Here is a 26,531-nt window from a genome sequence, read left to right on the forward strand (position 1 = left end):
GGGCAGACCCTAGGGGGAACAGTTCTTAGTGCCACAGTGTCTGTGCCGGCAAGGGGCCCCCAACGCTGCAGCGGGATCGTTGTTATAGTCTACTTCTCCGTGGGCAGACCACATTGGAGACAGGCAACCGTTCCCCCAGCGCTGCGAATCGGCTTTACCTCCACGTTTGATGTGCCTACCGGGTGTCTGGTGTAGGCTGTCCCTGGTGCAGGCCTAGGCCCGTGTAGATTCTTCTTGGTGCACCGCAGCGTGTAGGCCTCTCACCCCATGGTGCTCAGCCACTGTATCAGTGTCCTGTCGCTGTCTCTCTCCTGCAGCACCCCCAAACGAGAGATGGTCCGCCCTGCATAGCCGAGTCTGGATCTATGTGTGCACCATGGCTCCGTGCTGTGTCCTCCTCGTGGTGCAGGCCGGGGGATGTGTCGTACATTAAAAGGCTCCTGCCTGGGTCGTTCATGCGGCGTGGGCTTCGTGCCCGGGTCCCGCACAGTGCAGTGCCTGCATCTGGTATTCCTCACTCCCTCCCCCAGGATGAGGGACACTTGGGTATCTATGCCTCTTGCAGCGTGCTCCCAGGCACTCAGCCCAGGGCCGCCGCCAGATCGGCACCGCAGTGTGCTGCACCACACACAACGGAGAACGGGGTCGGTGGCTGCTGTTGAGTTGCCCCTTCACTTTACACTGGCCTTGTAGGTGGTCGGTTATTCCTGACTGTGGTCTAACGGCCCGTGCTCCCTTCCAACTCCGGCAGCTTCCTATGTCGATGTGGCTGGTCCCTCCGGCCCACGTCCCCCCGTCCAGGGGGCCACACCGCACTCGCCGCACACAGTGTTTTCTTGGCGCCTGCCATCTTAGATGCGACTTTTCTTCCTCCTCTGGTTCTTCGCCGCAGGCTCCCCAGCTGATCTCTGGGTGTTCCGACACCAATGCCTGTATTTTTGCTGTGCTTTACAGCAAGTTAAGCCAGCTTACTCAGATGTTCATTAGGATCATTCGGGAGCTGCCAAGCTTCGCCTCCTACTGCATGGCCTCCAAGCCACGCCCCCCTGAGGCTAATATTATTGAACCATCTACTAGCCCCTGGTCCTCCCCTATCGTGTTGGTGGCAAAGCCTGATGGGAGTTGGATGTTTTGCGTCGACTTTATGAAGGTAAATGCCATATCTGCCTTTGACGCTTACCCAATGCCACGTATTGACAATCTTATTGACCTGCTAGGTAATGCTCTCTACTATAGATCTTGCCAAAGGCTATTGGCAGATTCCACTATATAGACCTGACAAAGGGAAAACTGCCTTTGCTTCTCCCATAGGTCTGTTTTAATTAAAGTATTACCATTCAGTCTACATGTTGCTCCCGCAACATTTCAGATATTAATGGACAAGATTCTCCAACCTTACTTGAACTTTTGCAGAGCCTATATAAATGATATTGTGATACACAGTAAAACTTGGGAAGATCATTTGTACTACCTTTACACAGTCATGCGAGTACTAAAACAAGCAGGACTAACTGCAAACGTCAGAAAATGCAAACTGGCTTAAAGGCATGGTCTAGTAAAAAAATGTTATTTAAAAAATAGATAGGCAACATAAAAAAAAATACTAGCATTCTCTTTTTTAAAACTTCCTATGTAAAATTTTGAGCTATTCAAGCTCAAAATTCGCAAAAGCAAGCACACGGGCGCATCCATTTTGTGAAATGGATGCCCTCCTGTGCTGGCTTTTGCTTTTGCGGCACTAATGAAGGAAAAGCCAGCCAGCTGTAGTAAATAAAAGCTACCGCTGGGTGGCTTTCCCTTCATTAGTGCTGTACGCGGAGGACGGGGACCGGAGACCAGAGCAGGAAAGCTGCAGCTGAATCTCGGTAAGTGCTATATATTTTTTTAAAAAAATAAGCACTAGCAGCGTTTTTTTTTCTAAGTTTTCCGGGCTGGAGGAGCCTGAGAAACTCGGAAAGAAAAACCGCAGCGTTTTCCAACACAACCGCGTTGTGTTTCTGCCTGCTGTGGCTATCACTTTGGGTCTCCGGTGCTCCCCCAGAGCCCCAAATGGGAAAGCAGATTCAGGCAGAAACAACGTGGTTGTTTTCCGCAATGCCGCATTGTTTCTGCCTGAATCTGCTTTCCCATTTGAGGCTCTTGGGCTCCGAAGCCCGAGAGCCCCAAATGGGAAAGCAGATTCAGGCAGAAACAACGCAGTTGTTTTGGAAAACGCTGCGGTTTTTCTTTCCGAGTTTCTCAGGCTCCTCCGAGCCGGAGGAGCCTGAGAAACTTGGAAAGAAAAACCGCAGCGTTTTCCAACACAATAACGTTGTATTTATGTTTGCGGTCACTTCAAAAGCGACCGCAAACATAAATACAACGTTTTTAAAGCTGCGGTTTTATTTCTAAGTTTTCCGGGCTCCTCCAGCCCAGAAAACTTAGAAAATAACCCCCAGCTAGTGCTTATTTTTTTTTTAAATAAATAGCACTTACCGAGATTCAGCTGCAGCTTTCCTGCTCTGGTCTCCGGTCCCCGTCCTCCACGTACAGCACTAATGAAGGGAAAGCCACCCAGCGGTAGCTTTTGTTTACTACAGCTGGCTGGCTTTTCCTTCATTAGTGCCGCAAAAGCCAGCACAGGAGGGCATCCATTTCACAAAATGGATGCGCCCATGTGCTTGCTTTTGCGAATTTTGAGCTTGAATAATTCAAAATTTTACGTAGGAAGTTTTAAAAAAGAGAATGCTAGTATTTTTTTTATGTTGCCTATCTATTTTTTAAATCAAATTTTTTACTAGACCATGCCTTTAATCCGCAGTCAAAGGGTTTTTCATGGGTAATGGTACTGTTCAACCCGAGCAGGAAAAGGTTACAGCGGTTCTTGATACACCCACGCCGAAAACAAAAAAAGATCTGACAGCCTTTCTCGGGTTAATCGGCTATTACTGCCAGTTAATTCCAATCCTTTCAAGCAAGACCTCACGACTCACTGACAAACTGAAGAATGCTGAGGCCCAAAGGATCAGGTAGGATAAGCAAGATGAGATTTGTTACACCACTCTAAAAACGACACTGTGTCAGAGCCCCATATTGAAAGTAGCAAATTTCCCCAAGGAATCTATTTTGCAGACTGATGCTTCTTTGATGGATGTAGGGGCCATCCTTTCCCAAAACCATGACAGACTGGAACATCCTATATTATATATCAGCAAGCAGCTATTTCCTACAGAAAAGAACTACTCAGTTATTGAGCTTGAGGCACTGGCAATCAAATGGCAATCAAATGGGCTGTATTCCATCTTAAATACTACCTGTATTACGACCCTAATGACTCTAACGCCACCACTTCAGATAACTCCACCGCACAACTCGGCTTCAAACAACGTATTAATGAACCTACTCATATCAAGGGTAGAACATTGGACTGGCTGGCAGACCTAAATTGCACCACTACAATCCTTAACAATACGCTGCATGCCTGGTCAGACCACCATTGCATCATCTTTACCATACAGAAGGGCGCCCACATTAACACTAGCACCAGCATCGCCACACAAACCCTGTCCAGAAATAATTGTCATTTGACATTAGACAACTTATTACCCTTGCTACAGCTTTACCATATAACTCGGAGAAGGACCCATCCTTATTGGTTGACCTGTACAACGGTACCATAGAACATGCTCTAAATAGAATTGCCCCACATAAACTAAGAAAGGCTAAACCTGCAGCCCATCTAAATAAATATTTTACAGCTGAACTAAAATCACTCTGCAATGCTAAAAGATCATCCGAAGCTACCTGGAGAAAAACTCCCTCAAGCCCCAACATGGAAAAATTCACTACTGCTGCTACTAATCAATACCAAAAGAGAGATTTACAACGCCAGAATTCAGAACCTACCTTAGACCTAAACATACTGACCAATTACAGACCTACAACAACAGTCCCATTCCTCCTAAAAATATTAGATTGAGCAGCCTATCTCCAAATTCAAAAACACTTGGAAGACAACAACCTTCTTGGCCTGCGACAGTCCGGATTCAGACCCAGGCATAAACTGCCATTCTGGATCTAAAAATCCAAATGGATAAGGCCACAGATGAGGACAATCTGGCCATCCTTCTACTGCTGGACCTATCAGCAGCGTTTGATCTCGCTGACCATCAGATCCTGACCAAACATCTGACCAATGCTGCTGTGTTCTCTCTGGATGCCGCTAGTTGGATCCAATCTTTTCTCTCAAATAGAACAACTAGGGTCTTCGCATCTACAGCGTCGGCTGAACCAGTACCGATCTACTGTGGAGTCCCGCAGGGGTCCTGTGTCTCACCCACGCTATTCAACATCTTCACAAAGCTCCTCTTTGATCGTCTTGACAACCTGGACTCTGAAATGTTAAATGATATTTTCCTCGAAATACAGGCGTGGATGGCTGCCCACAGCAGCCACGTCTCTAAATGACGACAAGACAGAGCTTCTGATCATTGGATCCCAAGCTTGTCTGAACAAACTAGATACATGTTACAAGACCTTCAACATTGATGGGAGCATCATCAAAGTTGCCATGGAGGTTAAAACTATAGGTGTCTGTTAAGCAGAATCCTGTGCAGTGCCCTAAGGGACCACTACACACAATTAAGACTACAAGTGGTAATACAAGTTCACCTTTGGTACAAGCCTGTACCACACAGTGTGGTAGTAGTAGCGGAGCAGCCAGACTTATCTCAAGAGCAAATGAGCAGTAGTAGAGATTACACAAAGGACCACAATTACTGTGACTCAAGCAAACACTGACTCAAGGTTTTTGGTTGAAAAGTAAAAGTACATTTATTTCTAGACCATCTGTTCGTAAAACACTTCACTTCTGTTAATGTAAAACCACACGTAAAATACACTACACACAACCAATTCACTTTGTGCAGCACAATTCAAGGTAAGTACCTTTTAGTTTTGACAGACCGGTGTTGTGAAACAAAGACGTTACCGGGGGGACAGATGCGATCACTTTTTGACAGTAATGACAGTTTAGTCTTACTAAAGATAAACGTACCCACGGGAAGAAGTGTTACCGGAGTTAAAACACACTTAGCACATGAATCAACACAAGAGAGTTGGGGATAAAAATCATAGGCAATACTTTTGTCAAGGCAGATAGAATCAGAGGACACTTTCTTACAAGTGAATAAAAGTCAATAGGCCTGTGCCAGTGTCAAGTGGAACAGGGTTCCTGTTGTCGAGCATCACACGGTTAATATAGTTCACGATTCGAGATTGCCAGGAGTACTTGGATATTGTCACAAGAGGAAGCAAAAGATATAAGAGGGAAGGAAGATAAGGACAAGCCTTTAGTAAGGAAAAAAGGGATTCACCCTAGTTCCTTTAGGTCGGAAACAGTGCCTGATTCAAGTGAAGAAGAGCTGGAGCCACGGCAGTTGTTCCTGGTAGTTCCGGCAGACTCACGGTTCTTGTGACTTCAGTCGTGGGGACAAGGAGTACGTCTGGAGCAATCTGCACTACCCACGGATGAGGCCAGCAGCAGCAAAAGCAACAGTGAATAAAAGGTGCACTCCTTTAAAACAGGAGAGGCTCTCCGGACCACTACAGCTGTGTGCAGCGATTTCGACCAAGAAGAGGATCCTCTGCCTATGGAAGATGAGCTGGTTAATCCCACCAAGCTCAAGGGAAGAAGACTCCGGACTGGATCTTCTCTTGTCGTCGAAGGGTAGATAGTTCAGGACTACAGCAGGGCTCCACCGGGACTCTGTAGTTGCAGCAGCCGTCTTCTTCTCGGCTTCTTTTCGGTTTCTTGCAGCTCCAGTGGCGACTGACTTCCAGCCCAAGAGTCCTGCATTTTATGCGAAAATCCCCCATTCACACAGCCTGGCTGTCAATCACCCAGCAGGGGGGTTGTCCGTCCTAGACAACCACCTTAGCCAATCATGACAAAGTGCGACTTGGGTTTCCAAGGATACCCTGTGCATGGGGGGACTACACCCCTCCCTCACATTCAGCCCACCTAGACACCCAGGCGCCAAAAAGAGGGCTTCTTGAGAGAAGTCCGCCAAAAGACGGTGAACAAAGAAGGAAAACCTGGTTTGCCACGCAAAGTAAAATACAAGAAGGCGAATAAACCCGACCGGGGCAAAAAGAAAGAGTATTTGGTCAAGCGGGTTTATGTTCGATGCTACTATGATAGCCTGGAACAGTACCACGTTTATATAATATAATCGTGGTAGAAAAGCTAGGGTAGATATCACTGCCACCAGCCAAGTCTAAATGTTAAAAGAGCAAAACAAAGCTCAGAGAGGCACAGACAAAAAGGGATAGGAGTTAACCCTTTCCAGTACTCCATGTAAGATGGGGTGTACTGGGTCTGTAGTTTTAAATGTCTATGTAAAGTAAATGGCAACTTTACCTGTTTTCTGGGGGACAGTAGTCAGCCCCAGAAAATGGAGTCAGGGGAAGTCTCAAAGACAACCCTGTGTTACTGCACGGAAGGTGCGGTGTAACACACATGAAAAGTGGGGTTCATGGAGTGGGGTCCTCCAGAGCCCACTATCACACAAACAGTAAAAATACACATGGCAAAACACATCTAAGAGTGGGAAAAAGGCTCACACTCTTACCAAGTGGAAATGATTAACTCCAGAAATCCAGCAAAGCTGCTGGGGGACTCACTAGGTGAGGGAAAATAGCCATAGAATGAGAATTCTCCCTAACAGTGTCTACTTAGACCATACCCTCTCCTTCAAAAAACAAGTTAATACTACAGCCTCTACCACAGCATACACTAACAAATTAATCAATGCCTACAAACCTTATTTGTCCACAAATAGCTGCTTTACACTAGCCATAGCTTTGATTTTATCTAACTGGACTATTGTAACGCCTTATTCCTAGGCTCTTCTGAACGTAATCTGAATAGATTACAAGTTCTTCAGAACAATGCCCTTATATCTGCAATAAATATCCCACGCTCCAGCTATCAGACTGGATACACACTGGTTACAAGTGCGCGACAGAATCTTACTGCGCACACTAGTCATCACACACAAATGCTTGTCAAACACATCCCCCAAATATCTGACTGACATTCTCGAAGATCCAACGTTCCAGACCTACAAGATCCTTTTACCTACACTGTCTCAACATCCCTAAGTACAAATTGAAAACTGCAGGGGGGTCTAGCTTCCCGGTGTTAGCTGCTAAGTGCTGGAACTCTCTCTCTTCAGCCATGAGAGCTGAACCTTCTTTTTGGACTTTTAGATCCAAGGTGAAAGCCAAATTCTGTGCCCAGCAACATTAACTTAACCTCCACTGCATCTGCTACTACTGAATCCACCTCCTACTCTTAACCACCCTACGGCTGTGCCGTTGATCTTACTACTGTTATTTATGGCCTGCGTGAGTCTAGTACTCCTGGCCCTTAGATTAGCTACATGTTGTCCTTTATGTAATTGTGCTAACTCTTATTACCTTGCTCTGCAGTCTGCAGCTTCGTTGCATTTATTCCTAATATTGGCACGTTAATCATTCTGTAACCTGGTCATCAAGCCTTTTGTCTTCTTCCACTTATATGTACTTGTAACGAATCACCTATGCTCATGCGCCCAGATACCTCAGGGTTAGGTGCACTCTACAAATAATAAACTAAACTAAACTTAGGCTGCACATTTAGAATGATCACAGACCACACTCCTTTAGTGTGGATTAGTCAGAGAAAGGAGTTAAATCCAAGAGTCATGCAGTGGTTCCTGGACCTTCAGTCCTATTGTTTCACAGTGGAACATCAAAAGGGTCGAGATCAGAGTAATGTAGACTTTCTCTCCCGGTTTCCCTGTGAAACATCCAAGTCAAACACGCATAGGGGAAGGGTATGTGAGCAACCTGAAGGCATCCTCCCATCTTCTCCCCGTGGATCTTCCTCTCAGGTGGCCAGGGAAAGGCCATCTTTCTTTGATCCCGATCCTGGGGGTAGATATGCGAGGGATGATCACCTTGGTGGAGTAACCTTGGGGAGTGGGGAGAGGATGCCTTTGGGCGAGACATAGTATACACCTTTCCCTTGCCAGACTGAACCCTCCCCTCCCCCTGCCTTCATAGGTTATTGTCATCCTTTACCTCTTTCACATACACAAACCCATTTCATATCATTTCCCTTTAAGACTGGGACAAGGAGGAGGCAACCGGGAGTTATGCACACTCCCATTCATTCACACCACTTTGGTACTGGGACTAGGAAGAGGACTGTGGAGGAATACCATTGGACTGGTCAGGCATGTAACGGTAATAGAACCAACTATTATCAGGCAAAGGACTTACACCTGCAACCTGTTAAGGTCCACAGGTGTATGAAATTAGAGGCCAGCTCAAGCAGGGGAGGGAAGCCACCTGGGGAGGCGAACACAGCGCGCATACGTGGAGCAGACCGGAACGGGGCCAGTGAAAAGGATGCTGTGTGTTGCAGAGGGATGAGAGAGACGCCCGGGGCCTGAGCGGACCACGAGAGGGTCGAGTCACTTGCAATCCCCTGTGCCGTGTGTCCACAGCCGGAGCGTCGCACATTCTGCGCTCCAGACTTCAGCGGCTGCAGCAGCAAGGTTCAAAGGCTGCAAGCACTGCTTACTGGAGCTCCCTAAGAGTTCAAGCAGAGCGAGGAGAAGCCAAACAGAGGAAAGAAGACACCTATAGGAGCGGCTGTACACTGGTGAGTGTGAAAAAGGGAGCACTCATAGCGGGCCCTCTGGGGGCTGGAAAGGGGCATATGAAAATTCATATCAAACTTATGTTAATTGTGGTGGGAAACCAAATTGAGGAATTTTGAACACCGAACAAGCTGCAAAGTAACTTTAAGATTGCAACAAGAAGGATTGAATAGTGAACTGAAGGAAAGATATGAAAAGTGTATGAAAATACATCATGAATGGAAACTAATTGAAAGCAATTGAAGAGCACTTATAAACAAAGTGAAGCAAGTATTTAATGCTTATGACTCGAGTGTAAAGCAAGTGATGAGCACTAATGGGCAATGTGAAAGAAAGGTGGTGGAAAAGGATGAACACCACAGAGTGAACTGTGTGAAATACAAGTTGTGATAAAGTCAAGAGACTGCCAAGGAGAAACCGAAGTGAATGTTGAGAAATGACACAGTTTCAGAGCGAGAAGACCTGTGTTGGTAAGGAAGTCCAAAGAGAACAAATAAGTATAACAAAGTGCCATGGGTTACCGGTTGCGTGACATGTAATGGGTGGACCATGTGGTCCGACAACTGTGCCTAGACCGAGTGACCCATACTTGGATAGATCCAAGGAAAACCGACATACAGAGGTTGTATTGTATAACAAGTGCTGTAGTAAATGAAGAAAAGAACAATCTGTATGAACTATTGAGAAACCTGGATGGTTGCAAAGCTGAACTGGAATTAGTATTGAAAGCCAAGAGATTTTTGAACTGCCTGTAGTTCTGAAGCTGGAAGAATGGCTTCTTGGGGAAGGGAACCCTGATGCCTTTTTGGAACGGTGTTGAACTCGGGGAAGGGAAAGCTGAAAAGTAAGTGAGGAGCTGGAAGAAGCTCTGAACTTTATTTTGGCACACTGTTTCTTTTGTTTGCTTACATCCCTACACATTGTACATCTTTAGTTGTGAGGGCAAGTATAGGTTTTGGACACAGACAGACTTTTTAGTTGAACTTAATGACGCAGACTATCCTTAGTTTCTTCAGGTAAGCAAATCCTACTTTAGCATAGGGCAGGTTAGACCTTACGCCATCCCGACATAAATAAAATAAACCACTTGATATAGAAAAGCGAATCTGTTGTCTGTGTCTTACTTCTTGATTCCTTCACACTTCCTAGACAAAAAAGAAAAGAAATGCAATGAAGAATGGATATACATATTTTAAAGTGTGTTTTTAATTTACAAAGGGTTTTTCTTGTCTACATAACTATGTTTATTAAAAAGGCAACAATTCGGCTCTGTATTCGGCCCGGCCGAATACTTGTTCAACTATTGGGTATTCGGCTCAATACTTCTACTATTTGGTACACCCTAACCAATATCACCCAAAATGTGATGACGCATTCAGAAAGTGTATTCCTTGACAAACCGTATGCTAGGAAAATCTCATTTTGCAACTTCTTTTTGCTAGAAAAATTGGCAAATGCTCCTTTTCATACCAGCCTTCCTCACAATTACAGTGTCCATTCACAAGCTGGACAATATAGTCTGGAACCAGCTAAAGAGCTTCCTTTTTCCTGTATGACAGACTTTGTCAAACTTGTGTTATCAGTCAGTTATATATTAGCAGAATATTCTGCATAGCATCATGGTAGCCTTCGGGGGTAGCTGCGCTTTATATAAGACTATGGGCCTCATTACAAATCAGGCGGTCCGGAAATAACGGTGGCGGTAAACCCACCGCCACTGTTGTTTCCGGACCGCCTGATCCCGACTCCTGCAGGCGGGAGTTGATATTCCCACCAGGTCTGACCTGGCGGGTTTAACACCGCCCACCTGCAGGCGGACGAGGAAACACCGGCAGCATTACGAGATGCTGCCAGTGTTTCCATGATCCCCATTCCCATTGAGTCCCATAGGACTCAATGGGAATGGGGATTAACACCATTCCGCCTCCGTGATTCCTGGGAAACCGGGGTTGTAATGCCCCGGTAATTCCGGGAATCACGGAGGCGGAATGGTAATACGAGTCCGGCTGTAACCAGGCGGTTTTACCGCCGGACTCGTAATGAGGCCCTATATATTAAACTACCTTTTGTTGATCCTGCCCTCCGAAATTGTCGATATTTTCTGCCGATTCCTATAATGTACACTTGCGCTTTGTTGCTATATTTGCCTTCAAGAGTGCACCCTATTCTAATTGATGTAGGTCAGGATAGTGTAAGGGTGTTGAAGAAGGATGCTGGCACAATGGTGACATTTTGGTTGGCAAAAACCTCTAATTAGAAATCGTCACTATCCCCATCTTCTAAGAGGGAGTTCCCTGCCCCAAACGAATACTAAAGGATCTTTCAGAATGTCTCCCATCTGGTATTGGCAAAGTCCCAAGTCCTTCTCAGGGCCTTTGTGGACTTTCCATGCTTCCCTTGGATACTTAATATAGTTATGTCTGGGTCCCAGACCCGTCGCTGGTGGTCAATGGGCATATTGCTGCCACTGCGACGAGGAAGTTCTCCTCGGATTCTCGATATGCTTGTGTTGTGCTCCCAGACCCTTCTCTGGTGGTCAGTGGGCTTATTGTTGACACTGCAATAAGGATTTTTTCCTCGTATGCTCAATATTCTTGTGTTCGGATCCCAGACCATTCTCTGGTGGTCAGTGGACTTATTGCAGCCACTGCGACAAAGAGGTTCGGCCAGGATGCTAGATGTGTCCTTCCTAGTAGTTTGACGGTTACTACTGGGTCTGCGAAGAGCCTCTCTAGCCTGCCTCTCTTCCACCCCTGCGTCCCCTCCAGGTTTCTCGTAACTCCTGTTTCATTCCTTGGGACTTCTGTATGCCCCTGGGGCTTCCTGGGACTGGGAGCGTCTCTTTGGCTCTTCATGCTTCTCATCTGCTTCTGCAGCTCTGCATTCTACTGGTCTGCTCAGCTCTCTCTTCCTGCTCTGTGTTCTTGTCTGCTCCAGCTATACCCACAGAGAACGCCCTCAGTGCTTTGCCGGCGTCATCCGATCTTCGGCATTCCCAGTCAGCCGACAGGATTTGAAACTCCCGCTCTGGGTGGTTTCCACACCTGCTGTCTCTCCCGGCTGAGCTTAACCAAGTCTTCAGTCTTTCTTCTCTGCTTTAACAATGTTGCCAGGCCCATCCTGGTCTATTATCAAAATCCTTTGCTGTTCTTGATGGATTGCTCTTCATGCATCTTCGGGGCTACTTCGTACCAGTACTAGCACAGTTAGTAATCTTCATGTCTTCTGTGCTCTTATTTATCCTGGTACTTTCTGTTGTGGCTGTTTCTCCTACTCTACAGAAATGCATTGATCTTCTGTCAAGAAAGTGGTTTGGCATTGGGGTGTTGGGGAAGGTTGAGGTGTGACATTGGCCACCGTGGTATACCGTAGTTGATCGTCCTTATCCCCAGAGGGGGAGTCCCTCCCCATGAGGTCCTCCCGCATTATACCATTCCTAGGGGGACTATTGGGTAGCGGCCACACCTGCCTGGCCTCATGGGAAAGGATTCCCCCTTGGGGATAAGTGACGATACCATGCAAATCGTTACAATAGATGAGAATAATTGATTGGCAAGTGGGCTTGGGAAAGTGCATTTTTCCAGACCAAGCAATAACTAAAAGGCACAAATTAAACATAAGCCCTTATGAGTCGCTAGTTTTTAAGACACTGGGCCTCATCACAAAAATGCAGGTAAGAAATCAGATTTTCCAGTATGCCGGTGCCACCGTGTCCGGCAACCCGCGATGCTGGACTCTCTGGATGATTACTGTTGTCGTGCCTGCTCATGCCGGAAACACCATCAAAACCCCCCAAAAATACCAACACAGTCATCCTGTTACGCTCACCTGGCTCCTACAGAGGCGTCGATCTGAACTGGACAGCTGCGGTCTCCACCAATGTGACGCGTAGGGCTGAGATGACAGACTGGACTGGCCCACCTAGCTTTGTTTGCTTGGCCCGTAGGAATATTCTTCTGCAAATGGAGAAAGGGAATTAACCACACGTGGAGTTGAGTGTAATTCCCCCCACCCCCACTGTTCTCCCCACGGATCACCTTTGATGTCCCCTCTTATAGTCTCACCTGATGGTTTGAAAAGATGAGCTCTCCATCCTGCATTGAGTGCAGGGGCGTGTTGATAACCAGTTGCTTCACTGGCTCGAAGAAATTGGCGAGTTCCAGAACAATATTGACTCCGAAAAGTATGTAGTTCGTAAGAGTTCAAATGCCTGACTTTCACTCTTGTCCGATTCCTTGCAGATTGCAGCTTGACCCTAGTGAAGAGTTCCTCTTGGCAACCGATAATATTCTGGTAAGGATTTGTATTTCCAACACAGTTCGATAAATAATGTCAATATGTAACCTGTTGCTTTCTCCCTTATTCAGGCACTGAGAGAAAGTATGAAGTCTTGGAATAATACCTCCGGTGGTAAAATCAGGTAAGTCTAATGTGGTGAGGAGGGTTCCCCTTGATAGTCCCTTTGTTTCACCTTGCCGTCCTTTTGTTTCCCCTTAGGGGCCGGGGTTCGGTGAAGATGCAGTGGAAGCTGCGCCGACCTGTGAAGAGGAATAGTACCCCCGGTGGTAAAATCAGGTAAGTCTATGGGGGGGGGTTACTTATATTCCTCTGTGTATTCCCTTGGCTCACCTTGCTGTTCTTGTCTACTCCTTAGGTGCCGGAATGCGGCCCTTTCTCCATGCAGGAGGATGCGGTGGAATGTGAAGATGCTGCGAAGGCCGGTGAGTTCAGCGCGGCGCTGCAGCAAGCGAGGCGACGCGCATAAAATAACTTCTTTCTTCCAGCTCGAAGGCGCGACGGATAGGGAATTCAGGTAAGGATCAAAGGTATTGCTCTTGTTCTAACCTTTTCTCCTTCTTTCTCCCTTTTTCTAGGAGCTCCAAACTGGAGGCGGGCGTGGCAGAAGACTGGATGCAGACTTGCAGGCACGGTGAGCGTTGCGCTGCGGGATGCAGAATAACACGAAGCGTGTGCTGCCCTTCGGGCGTGGTTTAAATAGCCTCCAAAGTAGTCCCAGGTAAGTATTCCTCCCCAGCCCTGCCCGAGTAAAAAAATATGAGCCTGGCGCCATAGGCGCCAGGCCTGACTCTCCATATGAGCCTGGCGCCATAGGCGCCATGACCGCACCCAAACAGCCCCTAGCAGGGGTTTTTGGGCTTGCCTAAAATAACTTGATGCCTGCTTCTGGGGTTGCTGGACCTGGTCTGGGTCCCCGGGGGTAGGCATCATGACACGCCAATGACTCAGAATCCGGCAATATGCTCCCAGAGCGACCAGTACCGGAAACAACGATCCGCAAATACCGTGACTGGAAACAAAGTGATCACCGAAACAGGAAATCGGCCGGCGGCCGTTAAAAAAACACAATCCATCGCAGTCCTGGAAGCACAGGCGACATCGACTACTCCTGACCACAGAAACTCCACTTTGACCATGAAATCAAGATTCTGTGAGATGCGCAAGCCACGTTTCATTGAGGCAGAGTTGAACATGCTAACGCAGACCATTGTCCAGCATGCTGCAGAGCTCTTCTCAAACGACCAGCGCAGGCAGGCCCAGCTGCACAAGAAGAGCCTCTGGGAGGAGGTGGCCCTGTCGGCACAATCCTCTGCATAGTGCGAGACTGCCACAAGAGGTGGGATGCCCTGCGATTGAGGGTGCACAACCATCTCTCAGCCCAGCGCAGACAGAGCATGGCCACAGGTGGCGGGCACGCATCCCAAATATGCCTGCTGCCCTTGGAGGAGACGTGCAACAGTGTGCTGCACCTCAAGGCCATTGAAGGGGTCAGTTCTGCGGAGGCCAGAGCCGGGACACCTGAAGAGGCTGACGAGTACACGTAACCCCAATGTAATGTCAACCTCCCTGTCCACCCTGCACCAACTACTGTACCAACACATGACATGAATGTCAAGTGCATCGTCCACAACACCAAAAACACCTGCATGACCCCTCCAGCCCCCAAAAGACCAGCAACCTGGGTGCATACACCGACATACACCCAGCCCCCCATACATGACACATCCCACTAATACACCTAGAACACAGCACAGGCACCCTGTACTGCCAACAGAACATGCTTCTGCTTCCACACAAACGCACATCACCCTGCCGCAGCTTAATGCATGCGTGCTTCCCCTGGCACAAAGTCACATCAGTGCTAAGCCCGATATCCACCCACAAATGAACAGCGTCACACACAAAGGCAACATGTGACTCCCAGCCAGCATGAACCATCAGCATAAATGCCCACCTATCCCTGTAAGTGCTACAAGCAGCAGGCACATGCAGACCCCATCCATACCACGCCCCTCCCCAACCCAGCATCCCACAGCATGAAGGTCACACCCCTAACACCGTGCCCAGCAATTGTCAGTACACCACGACAGTATCTCCGGCACACCACTCTACCATGTACGAACATCACACATCCACCCTCACAGTACACATGACACAAGCATGTGTGTACCATGCCATGTACCCCGCCATGTACCTGGCACAGCACAGGCACAACCAAGATAATGCATGTATCTGTGCCTTATCAATCCCCACTGTTCACTGACAACCTGCGTTTGTGACTCCCTCAGGCACATCATCTGACAATGAGGAGGCCAAGCTAAGCACCTCAAGGGGTACCAGCCGTCGACGCCGCAGGGCCAACGGACCACCACCACCACCTCCACCCAAGACACTACAGCCTCAACAGGCACAACTGCCACTGCCATCCCAGCTGCACACGTTGAGGCAGCAATGTTCGCCCCAGCTGCACGCATCCAGGCAGCACCGGTCTCCCCAGCTGGACCCATCCAGGCAGCCCCAGCTTCTGCAGTACCACCACCGCAGCCACATGCAAATGTGTCCAGTGCAGAGGACATAGCAGACGATGGTGGAGTGGACACAGGGGAGACCACCGACCACAGCACTGTTGAGCCATTGCGATTCAGCCCGATGGCCCCAATGAGCCCGCAACGCCAAGCTTCCCCAGTGACTCGGGTGCAAGGAGGAACGCCAGGATGCCTTGACTGCCCTAGAGCAGCAGCACCTTCAGGAGGTGTAGTTGATGCAGGAGAGTGTGCAGGCTAGTGGGCGTCAGAATGCTTGTGCACTTGGCCGTTGTACAAATGCCATAATACAGATGTCCAGGAGGGTATGAGAGGGCAAAAGTGTGATGTCATCAATTGCTAAGACAATAGCGATGTTCCTCCAGGCATTCCTAGACAGACGGCCCACGGAACTGGCCCACGCACCATCCACCATTTCAACGCCTGCTAGTTCCGTTTCCTACAGCCCAAGGTGACATTCAAGGCAGCTGTCCAGCTCGGCACCCAACTGCACGCCTAACACAAAAGGGGGAGGTAAATGGGCCCAGGACACACATGTGCCCTGTCTGTGACTTATGCAAGTACTCCTTGCAGCACATGACAGGAGTTGTGTAGAGACAGTTGGGGAGGGATAGTTTTGGAAGTTATTGTTTTTCCACATTTGTACATCATTTCATTACACACATTACAGTTGGTGTTGCATTCAAATCATTACTGGACATTGCTTTTTTAGCATAAATGAGTGCATGTGTGAAGTGCTCAAAATAGTGTTAAATCAGTTAATCGCGTGCAACATGGCCATCCATGGCATCCCTGCGATGTGCCAATGGGAGTTCATCATCAATGTCATCCTCCTACGCCTCTGGTGGGTGTATGTCCATGTCGGGGGGGCAGTGGAATGTTGCGCTTGAGGCACGTGTTGTGCAACATGGTACAGACTACAGCTAAAGGAAGCATGAGGGAAAAATGGCCGACAAGTAGCACTTCTAACAGGTTGAAGAACCTTTACTAAAGAACAAGAAGCTTGTAGGTGAAACACTGTTTCAGGGGGGATTTTCTTACATCAAAACCGTCAGAAAACCGACAGAAAACAATCTAATTGCAGTTTATCAAAAAATTTGTTTTTTTTTAATTAATATATCATCAGGTTAAAAACTTGAGCAATTCCTTAGTTGCATGCAACAGTTCATGAAGACAATCAGTTAACAGAAAAAGACCAGTGTTCTTCCTTTCAATAGTTAGTGTCCAGTGCTGTGCAAACGGAATTGGCTATGTAAAACTCACTTCAAGCACACCATTCATCCTCGTACACATTCAATCCTTCAGTTGTGAAAAAACATTAAACATCCCAACATGTTTCTTTCCTTTGTCCGCTATTCAGGTTAGTGCTAGGAAATTCTTGAGGGGTTAACTGTCTAAACAGAATACCATTGTGTCATAAACTGCAGCACGAAAAATGCTACTTCACAAATCAGTTTTCTATTAGGGTACCTGATCTTGCATACATTGATGTAGATTCAACAGTGAAATCTTCTCTTGAACGGGACGCAGAAACTTCCCCTAAAACAGAGTAAACATTGGTGTAAGTTACCATATGCTATCAGGTTTGAATCTCTCAACACTGTCCCAACATAAGGAGAGTGCTACGTGTATGCTAGTTCCACCATTTGGATTTTTAAATTTGGAAAGGACTTGAAAACAGTGTCTCAAACACCTATTTAGAAGCTGAACAGAGTTGAACTCACGCAACCGGTAGATAATGCATTGTATTTAACACAATGCACCAACATGCATGTGATAGTGCTTTAGCAACATGGCACAGGCCAGGACTAGCTTGCCCACCTTCACAGGGCTGTGCATAAGTGCACCCCCGATCTGCTCAGGCAGCGTAACTTTGCCTTTAACCATGTCTGCTCTATCGTACGAGTACGGATGTGAGCATGGTTGTATCCCTGCTCATGTTGGTTCTGTGGTTGCCTCACAGGGGTCATCAGCTGTGGCATTGGGGGATATCCAACATCACCTGCACGGGAGCGACAGAAAGGATAGAAGGTCAATGTTGTGCCTGTATCATGTTGGTACAGTCTGTATAGTGTTCACTAAGCAATGCAAAATTACACATGCTAATTGCTGGTGACGTAGCATATGTCATAGTTGGGCATGTTATCATGCGCATTGCCAGTGTGAATGGATGTCCATGCATTGTATGGACCATGTTGCGTAGGATCAGGGTGATATTAGGGTTTTATGTCTGTCAATATGATGACACGTTCTAAATGCAATTGTGGCTTGTCCGGGTGTAAGTATGCCGGTGCCATCACCATGTGGCAATGTTTCTCGGCCTGCAAAACAGTAACCAGCATGACACAGCCAGTGTGCCCGACCTTGCTGGGGGCCGCAGACCTGGTAGGCAGGGCTGACACTGGTAAGGACGTTAATCTGCGTTAAAATGAGATTTAATATATTTTTGGGATTCAGTTCATGCCTCAAGGCGTACTTGCATTCTGATGTACATGAAGTGCTGCATGGGAGTGGTTGAACAGCATAAAAGATTATGGCAAAATGATGAATGTGGACCATACGAGGAATTGAATGGATGGCGAAGGCGATGACAGCCTAATGATTGGCAACAAGCCAAAACGCTTTGTCAACAAGCCAAAACGCTTTGTCAATATGCGTGGTATTTGTGTGGTTTTCTGTTGCTTTTCCATGGCCCTTTCACACCTACCTTGACCTCTGACCCTTTCACTACAACACACACACACGAGACTGGTGTGTGTTCTTAATGTGTTCCAATTCTATAGTCCTATGATGAGCATATCACACATTCATAGATATGTCTGGCTACATTTTTGCACTTCAGGTCACATGCATATGTGTACGTGCACTTGAAACAGGCAGGAGACCTGGCTACCTGGTGTGCAGAACTCTACTAGTATGGAGGTGGGGTGTTGTGATGCATAAGAATGATTAGTCTGTGCAGCAGGTGGTGTGGGTTGTGCTGAGTGTGTTTGTGCTGGGTTTTGGGACATTGGTGTGATGCATTCTGGTACATGTAGTGCTTTTGATGTGGAAGTACAGATTTGATGTTATGCATGCGCATGATCTGTTTGGATAATTGACACATGCCAGTTAAGGCCTTGCACTCAGGCATGATATTTCTGTTTTGGACATTGCATTGCACACATGCACTGCTGATAGGTGTTGTACATCCCACCATTCAACAGTGCACATGCTTTGGTAGATACTATCACCCAACAGCCAGGTGCTACGCTCTCCGCTGTGACGTGCCATGTACCCTGGCAGCTTGGAGTTCAGCAGCACCATGGAGTAGTGGGTTGACCCAGAGAATCTGGCCCAGCAATGGGTGATGAGGTGCCGGACCTCACACACACCATCTGCACATTGAGTGAGTGGTAGAGTTTTCGGTTCCTGTACACTGCCTCAACAGCATTACTGGCCACCAGCTCCACATGTGTGCAGTCCAATGCACCTATCACATTGGGCATGCCTGCAAGGGCATGGAATGCGATTTTCGTGGCATTGACCTGGTCAGCTCTTCCGCATAGTCCTATGTGGTTTGCCACGTGCCGCTGGAGTGCATCAATGACCTGAATCAGGACATGCGAGCAACAGGTTTGCGATAACCCATGCAGTTCACCCACAGTGTGTTGGTAGGTGCCCGTGGCTAGGAAGTGTAGCATAGACACTACCTTGAGCGGGGGGATGGCTGTACGGATCAGTATGAGGCTGACCAGGTCATCATGGATCAGGTCGCCTATGGATGTGATGGTGTCCCTGTCTAACCGGTACAGGGTTTGAATCTGGGTTTGGCTCAGGTTGAAGGTTGTGGCCCCTATGCATGGTATAGGTGGATGCCTGTGAGCTGCAACCTACTGGACATTGTTGTTTTGCAGGGCCGTGATGGCCCGCCTTCTCCTCGAGCGCCTCCGCCGCATCCTCTGCCTCTTCAAGTAGTAGGCCTGTATGCAGGGTCTCCAGCTCCAGTACTGCTACTGCTAGCATGGTAGTGTTGGAAGGGGTGTGGGGTGTGGGAGTGGCCCCTTTGTGCTTTTGCAGTGCTCATTGGGGCGACCTGGGCTGGTTTTGGCCACCTGTGGGCTGTTTCTGCACACCTGACTCTAGTTAATGCCTGGTCTGCGATGCTGGTGTTTCTGGCGCGGAATTCACGGTGCTACCGGCATGTCCATGCCAGTGTTTCTATGTATATGGTGCTCGGAATGTGCATGTACTAACGCCATGCCGGTGTCCCAGGAACAGCCAACGCGTTTTTACGCAGATTCCGGTCACAGTGTTGCCAGATACGGTAGGTCACTTGCAGTGACGGTGTTAGCGGCATCGCAAGTCAGAGTATGCCGGCACGGGAAAAGGTGCCGGTACGGAGTGACCGGCACCGCTATTTCCAGACCGGCATACTTGCAATAAGGCCCACTGTCTTGTACCTAAATGTTTGAGTGGGATAAATATTGTATTAGCAATGTTTCTGTCCGAATCTAAAAAAGGAGTACCTTTTAAGACTTTAAGCAAAGGGAATTCTTCCTTGAAGAACTTGACTAAACTGGAATAGCAGCACCACACCAGGACAAACGCGCTCATCGCTTAGCAGAAGCAGGAATTCATCTTGCACGTTTCCATGTTCCCCTTTTTTTACTGCCTGACCTGGAAATGCCTTTGAGATCTGTATTTCGGCCCTAGCTATGGTCTCACTTTTCTTGTTGTCCTTAGCATGACACACACGCTCATACTTATGCTAGCAAAGACATTTTAAAGACCATAACAGTCTTCCTTATTCACATGACATCTTGTGTTCCTATCGCATACTCCGACAATAAGAACTGTAGCACCAGAATATTGTCAGCCTTGCTAGGTCTCCTCTAGAAATATGCACAGCTTCCACCTGCACTGCGTCTCTATATCCTTGCTATAAATACTCCTCCTTAGCATCCACACAAATAAAACTCTACCCATCCTTAGTCTGACACCCTCTGATACTCTCCAATAATGTACACACCTTCTAAAATTGCAATACATTCCCACCATAACAAGCACAAAGTAAAGGCTACTCTCTAATGACACAATTGCTGTACTATAAATACCTTTTACAGGTCTCAAACCGTTAATACAGGTAGGACATCCATCTTCTCTGCTTTGTCTCATTTCCCTTCAGTGCCTTTGGCTGGTATATCTGAGGGGAAGGGAAGTGGCAGGCCAATGAGTGTCCTAGAAGCAGGACTGTACTCCCAGATACTCAAAAGTAGAACAGATCTCGCCCATGACTGATAGTGCAAACGTTTTCCCTGACATTGGGAGGATGGACCCAATTCTCATAGTCTGATTTCTTGTGACTGGCATCAATTATACATCGCTTTGGAGTTAACAAATTCCCACACTCTTAGATTGCAATATCATTTCCTGGTGCACCTGTGCTTTTCTAGAATTGCCTTCCTTGTAACCTGCGTGTGATTTCTGATTTTTAAATTAGTTATTTTATTATTTTATTTTTTTACAATTCAGGACATTGTTGAGGGCTTCTTTTTGGAAGTATGTTTTAGTTTTTGCTTTTTCTTCTATTTATGTGCATTTTATTGGTGTCCACATTTAATTTTTAATATTTATTGTTTTGTATAAATGTCATACTGTATTTTGTTGTGTTTTCTATACATCGCTCTGATGCACTTGTTACATGTTCATGTTAAACAAAAATTGGAAATAATCATTGTTTTTTTTTTCTTTAAAGGTACAACAGTGTGCTGAATGTTTGCAGCCTGCGGCCAGATCTTGCTATTTTGCCAAATAGTGATCTGACTGAGGTAAACTCCTAATTTGTGGCTTCATGTTGATAAAGCAAATTTCAGAAAACTAGCTGTGGAATAGAAGATGTCTGTCTTCCATCATGGTGTCTGTGTTACTGTTCTTGGGCCCAAGAAACTGCAGTTGGATCCTCATTGTGCATTTGTCTAGGGTTCCAAGTTATCCATGTCTTACCTTTATTTCCAGATCACATTGTTTATATTCTTGTTCCAGGTTGCTTGAGCTTCTGCTCAATGATTCCAGATCATGTGAGTGTATTCCCATAGGTATCACTTGTCTATCTGCTTGTTCAAGGTCACTTTTCTTTGTTCCATTGCATATATGCCTCACCACAACTTTTCAATCGTCCCACGAGATTGCGTGGTTATTTTTGGCATTTAGATCCTTGTGGTTCTGCTCGGTGGTTCATTGCTTTTCTATACACATCAGGTACACGTCTGTCTGTTCTAGGGTTCAAGGTACTGTATGCATCTACATCAAGTTGTGCTTCACTTCTGTGTCTGCACTTTGAACCATGGTTACTAGTCTCTTGTTTTCTACACACTTGGTTTTATGGTCCACTTTTTTTATCACTGGTTCCTGCTCATCATGCACTCTCTCTCCCAACTTAGGTTACTTGTAAAGTCTTCAAGTTATGTTAATGTCTTTGTTTAGATTGTAGTTCTGAAGGTTTCTCTTTGGTTCCTTTACAATCCCTGAAATGTTCATATACTAGTTCAGGTTTGGCTTCTCTTGCCATGTTTCAAGTTGAGTATTTAACCTTGGATTTGATGGTATTTCTAAAATTCCCTGTTACTTTGTTGTCTGTTGTTGGAACTCCGGTGATTACTTTTTGACCCATAGGTCTTAGTAATTTTAGTTTTTCTTATTTGCATGAAAGTCTATGTAAAGAGTTGAGCGATTTGTTTGTTGTAGGATTTCAGGTTAGGCATGTTGAGCCTTATGTCTTATTTAGTTTGAATACTTAAAATAAAGTGTATTTTTCATAACCTAGATTGGTGAGCGTGGTGCGAACCTAAGTGGTGGCCAACGGCAGCGTATCAGCTTGGCCCGTGCACTTTACAGTGACCGAAGTATTTACATCCTGGATGATCCCCTCAGTGCCTTAGATGCCCACGTAGGCAATCACATCTTTAACACCGCCATCAAGAAACATCTGAAATCCAAAACTGTTCTGTTCATCACCCACCAGCTCCAGGTAATGACATTCTTATTATGCGCTCTGTGGGGCCTCTACTCTTTGTCGTGTTATGTTACCCGAGAATGATCCAGGATTAGAGCTTGACTGGATCTGTGTGCTTTACAAGTGTGGCTATCTGCACTTGCTATTGTTCTCTGTGTGTGTCTCTTTCTGTGATTATTGAGAATGTCTGCATTTTAGGGGTTAAATATACAGTCGCACCTTGTAAATAACTTTGCACTTGATCCTTTCATTTGATCAGTTATGATCAAAGGTGGATTCTCAGGGCCTTTGCACATTGCTTAATAATCTGCTATCCTTCCTCTGCGGTCACAGGTACTGACAAATATATTGTCCATTGGATTTTAGGTGAACACAGCATAACAAAAAACAATTGGAAACTTGTAGAATTGGTACTCTAGGCACCATGTGAATCCTGTCTATTTGATGACAATGCCTATAGACCTATTTTAGGATACTCTGCACCTCTACCATGCCCAGGTGCCCCATCTCCTAACGTATTGGGCAAACCTGGGAGACATTGAGCTGGCTTTCCTTAGTCATTTGACTTCAGAGCCCTTTTCTTTATTTACTTAAAATTTTGATCAGTACTTTTTGCAGCTGTCTAGCTTAATCTGCTTCAGTAGATTAAGAGGGGTAGAGATTAGAATGGTAAATGTCATCATAGGCATCCAGATTGGCCAGACTGCTTCAGATGGAGTAGCTACTTACCCGTAAGTACAGATCCCCAGTATTGGTTTCTTTTAAAGATTAACATATTTTAGAATATTTCCACCAGCGGGCTGGGAACCACCGGAAATCCTGTTCAACTTGAATTAATTTAATTTCCAACCAGTCGGTATCACCAGGCTGCTCTTCCATTAAGGGGTTTTGTACAGCAGGCCATGTGACCCATTGACATTCTACAGATTACAGTTTCACGTACAGATTATTTTTCTTCCTGTTGGAGAGGAAGCACCAAGGAGGCCATAACCCAAAGGTTTGTGCTGACTGCCTAGCTCAACATGTCCTGCAATATGAACCTTTTGGTTCCCATCATGCCAGAGGTTTGGAGTTTTGTCCGACAGGTTTCAAGGCTCCTGCATTGACCCTGGTAACCATTAGTTTGGCGGGCAAGTAGCACAGGGCCCCGAGATCAGGCTCACTAGGCTTCAGGAAGCAGCTGTGGCCTGTTTCTGTTGTGGCGAACACTGTCCGGTGTAAGTCTGCAGCACCACCCTGTCCTCTGAGGAGGAAATCTGCAAGATGATTGCTCAGGAAGGAAAGTAGTCAGTCTGTGTCCCTGGTTGTTTGGACATCTAGCACTGCAACTATCCCTGCCTTTCCGAGAGGTACTTGTTGGATGAAGTGCAGTCTATCATTAAGTTCCTCTCTGAGGATAAGCAGGAGGAGGCCAGGAATCTACAACACCATGCTTTTTCAATAACACCTGACAATGCCCTTATCCTAATGAATTCACAGACCGCAACTCACAGTACTGTGCTACTGTTTAAAAGGTGCCAGCCCAAAAGCTGGCTACCTACACCATGTATACCACTCTGCTGCTCTCTAGCTAGGTTTGTGCTTTAAACAGTAACATAAAAATAATGTGTACCACCCTGGATTCTGTCGATGGCAGCTTCTGTGAGATGAATAGCGGGGTGGTGCTCAGACACCAGTTCTGGCTGACGTATGCAGTTTTAGGCTGCACAAAGAGTCTGCACCTACAGTTTGATGGTGCACAACTGTTTGGGAAGAGTAGCGAAGAGGCGCTCACCTCGTACAAGATAAAGACAGAGATGGCCAGAGCTCCGAGAGTGTTGTCGTTCACATGCCCCGCAGCAGGCCCATGGAGGGATTGGGCAACAGTCAGCCTTACTACAAAGTGGTCACAGCAAGGTTTCAACACCACCGACTTAGCGCAGTCAGAGTTCTTTTCTTTTGCCTCACAGAGCAGACAACTAGGGCAAAGTGGGCCAGCCCCAACCAGATGACATCACTGACATCACTGAAAAGTAGGACACACTGACATCACTTATGGCATGATTTATGTTATCACTTCTGATATCATTGATGACATCACTGGTAGTGCATTTGCAAATGAGAGATGCAATGCTTAGATAACAAAATATGAATTCACGGTCAAACTTGGGGGACTCAAGTGCTTTTTGTCTTCGTTTCCCATCTACCTTCTCATACTTAAATAATAAATGCCACTTTTTAGCCATCAGATTCTTACTGTCCTGAATCTGATAATATCAATGAGAATCTCCTAATCAAACAAATTTGAGTTGTTTTCATTTGAATTTATGTTCTTAAATCGATACATTTAGCATGAAAGCCATTGCTACTAAATTGCAAAATGACATGAATTGAAAAGTATTAACTTAGTTCTTCAGGATATGTCAAAAGGTTTGGAAACAGTTTCATGTGTGAGACAGGCATGGTATCAAGAGATGACACAGCCAACAAGGGTAACAGTTTGTAAAATCTTTATTGAAAGTCTTTGGGATGGTTTAAAGCCTATCTTGCCATGTAATTTAGGTGGGGTTTTCCCTACCTAAATAAACAAAGGAAAGTCTGTGAGACAAAATAAAAGTATCTGTGTCAAAAACTTATGCTTGCCCTCACATCTAACACTAAACATAGTGTTTGCATATCAGTACCAAATAAACTGTGTTTAAATTATAGTTCTAAGCTTCGCCCAGCTCCTGGTGTGCTCTTGGCCCCCTTTCCAAGTTCGAGACAGTTCCAACAAAAAATGTTCTCAGGGTTCCCTTCCCCAAGTTCAACACAGTTCAAACAAAGTTTTCGAGGGGATTGGGTCCTCCGACGTATTCCATATCTATGACATGTAATCACCACAGCTGTGCTGCTTCGGAAACTTTTTTCGGCGTCTGCGTCCTGTGTCGAAGACGTCGATGCGCCGTCGTCGAGGACCTCCTCCGACGTCCGACATCATCCTATGTGATAAGTAGGACGCACAACGCCCATAGCCTCAATTCCGTTTTTTCCGCGAACGCGTTGCTTCGTGAATCTCGGTTAACGTCTCGACTCTTTGGAGTTCTGTTCTTCTCGGTTCTTCGAACCTGTTCGTTTTTGTGAAAATCCTTTGTGTGAAGATGTCTTCTACTTCGTCTTCAACCCCTCGTCCGGGCTTCAAGAAGTGCGGGGAGTGTGGGTCCAAGATGTCGGTGACGGACTCGCACGACGCCTGCCTCTGGTGCCTCGGGGAGGCCCACGACACGGATGACTGTATCGACTGCCAGTCGCTGACGTCCAAAGCCTTACGTGAACGTAAGAAGAAGTTGTCGGTAGGTCGGGTGTCCAAGCCCCGGAAGTCGAAGTCTGCGGGGCTTTCGACGGATGATTCGAGAGGAGACTCTCCGCGTCATCGTCTGAAGTCTCGTGGGTCTCCTTCTACGAGTCGGTCCCGCCACTCCTCTGCCTCTTCGAGGCATTCTCGGAAGCGCCGACACCGGTCGTCTTCCAGGTCCTCTTCGGAGGACTCTGCCCGGCACGTCGCTTACCCCACCAGCCGTGCGACGCCGGAGGAATGGGCTTCCTTCGGGAAGAAAATGCTGGCGATTCTCGAGTCGCAGGGTACTAAGCCGTCCGCGCCCCCGAGTGGGGTCGGTCGTGAGAGGTCGAGAGACACCGCTCGTAAGAGTGGTCGGCACAAGTCACGGGAGAGGTCCCATTCGGACAAGGGGACTCGTTCTCGACGTACCCGCTCCAGGTCCCGGTCCTCGACGCGTTCGAGACCGTGTGCACCTGTGATGTATTCGAGGAAGGCGTCGACGTCTGAGGCGTCGAGGGCGTCGACAGGCTTTCTCGAGGCTCCGGCTCTGAGGAAGTCGTCGAAGCCGTCGACGCTCAGGTCGTCGAAGGACACGCTCGGAGCTCCGGCTTCGAGGACTGTGTCGACGCCGCCGATGCTGGCAGCACTGCATCTGACGTCGACGCCGATTTCCTCGACGCCGATCCTCTCGGCGCCGATGCCTGTTC

At 47.0% G+C, this 26,531-nt stretch overlaps 1 protein-coding gene across 6 annotated transcripts in view; it reads left to right on the plus strand.

Annotated features, from left to right (window-relative positions):
• ABCC5 (ATP binding cassette subfamily C member 5) overlaps positions 1–26,531 on the plus strand; it is a 2,124,586-nt gene that overhangs the window by 865,356 nt on the left and 1,232,699 nt on the right. For all 6 annotated transcript variants that reach the window (XM_069618835.1, XM_069618837.1, XM_069618838.1 and 3 more), the window contains 2 exons: positions 21,270–21,342; positions 22,338–22,541. In XM_069618835.1, coding sequence (XP_069474936.1) covers positions 21,270–21,342; positions 22,338–22,541 — 277 coding nt within the window. The remainder of the gene's footprint in view (positions 1–21,269; positions 21,343–22,337; positions 22,542–26,531) is intronic.

Source organism: Ambystoma mexicanum, chromosome 10 (genome assembly GCF_040938575.1).
Source record: "Ambystoma mexicanum isolate Mex_15411 chromosome 10, UKY_AmexF1_1, whole genome shotgun sequence".
Classification (NCBI taxonomy): domain Eukaryota; kingdom Metazoa; phylum Chordata; class Amphibia; order Caudata; family Ambystomatidae; genus Ambystoma; species Ambystoma mexicanum.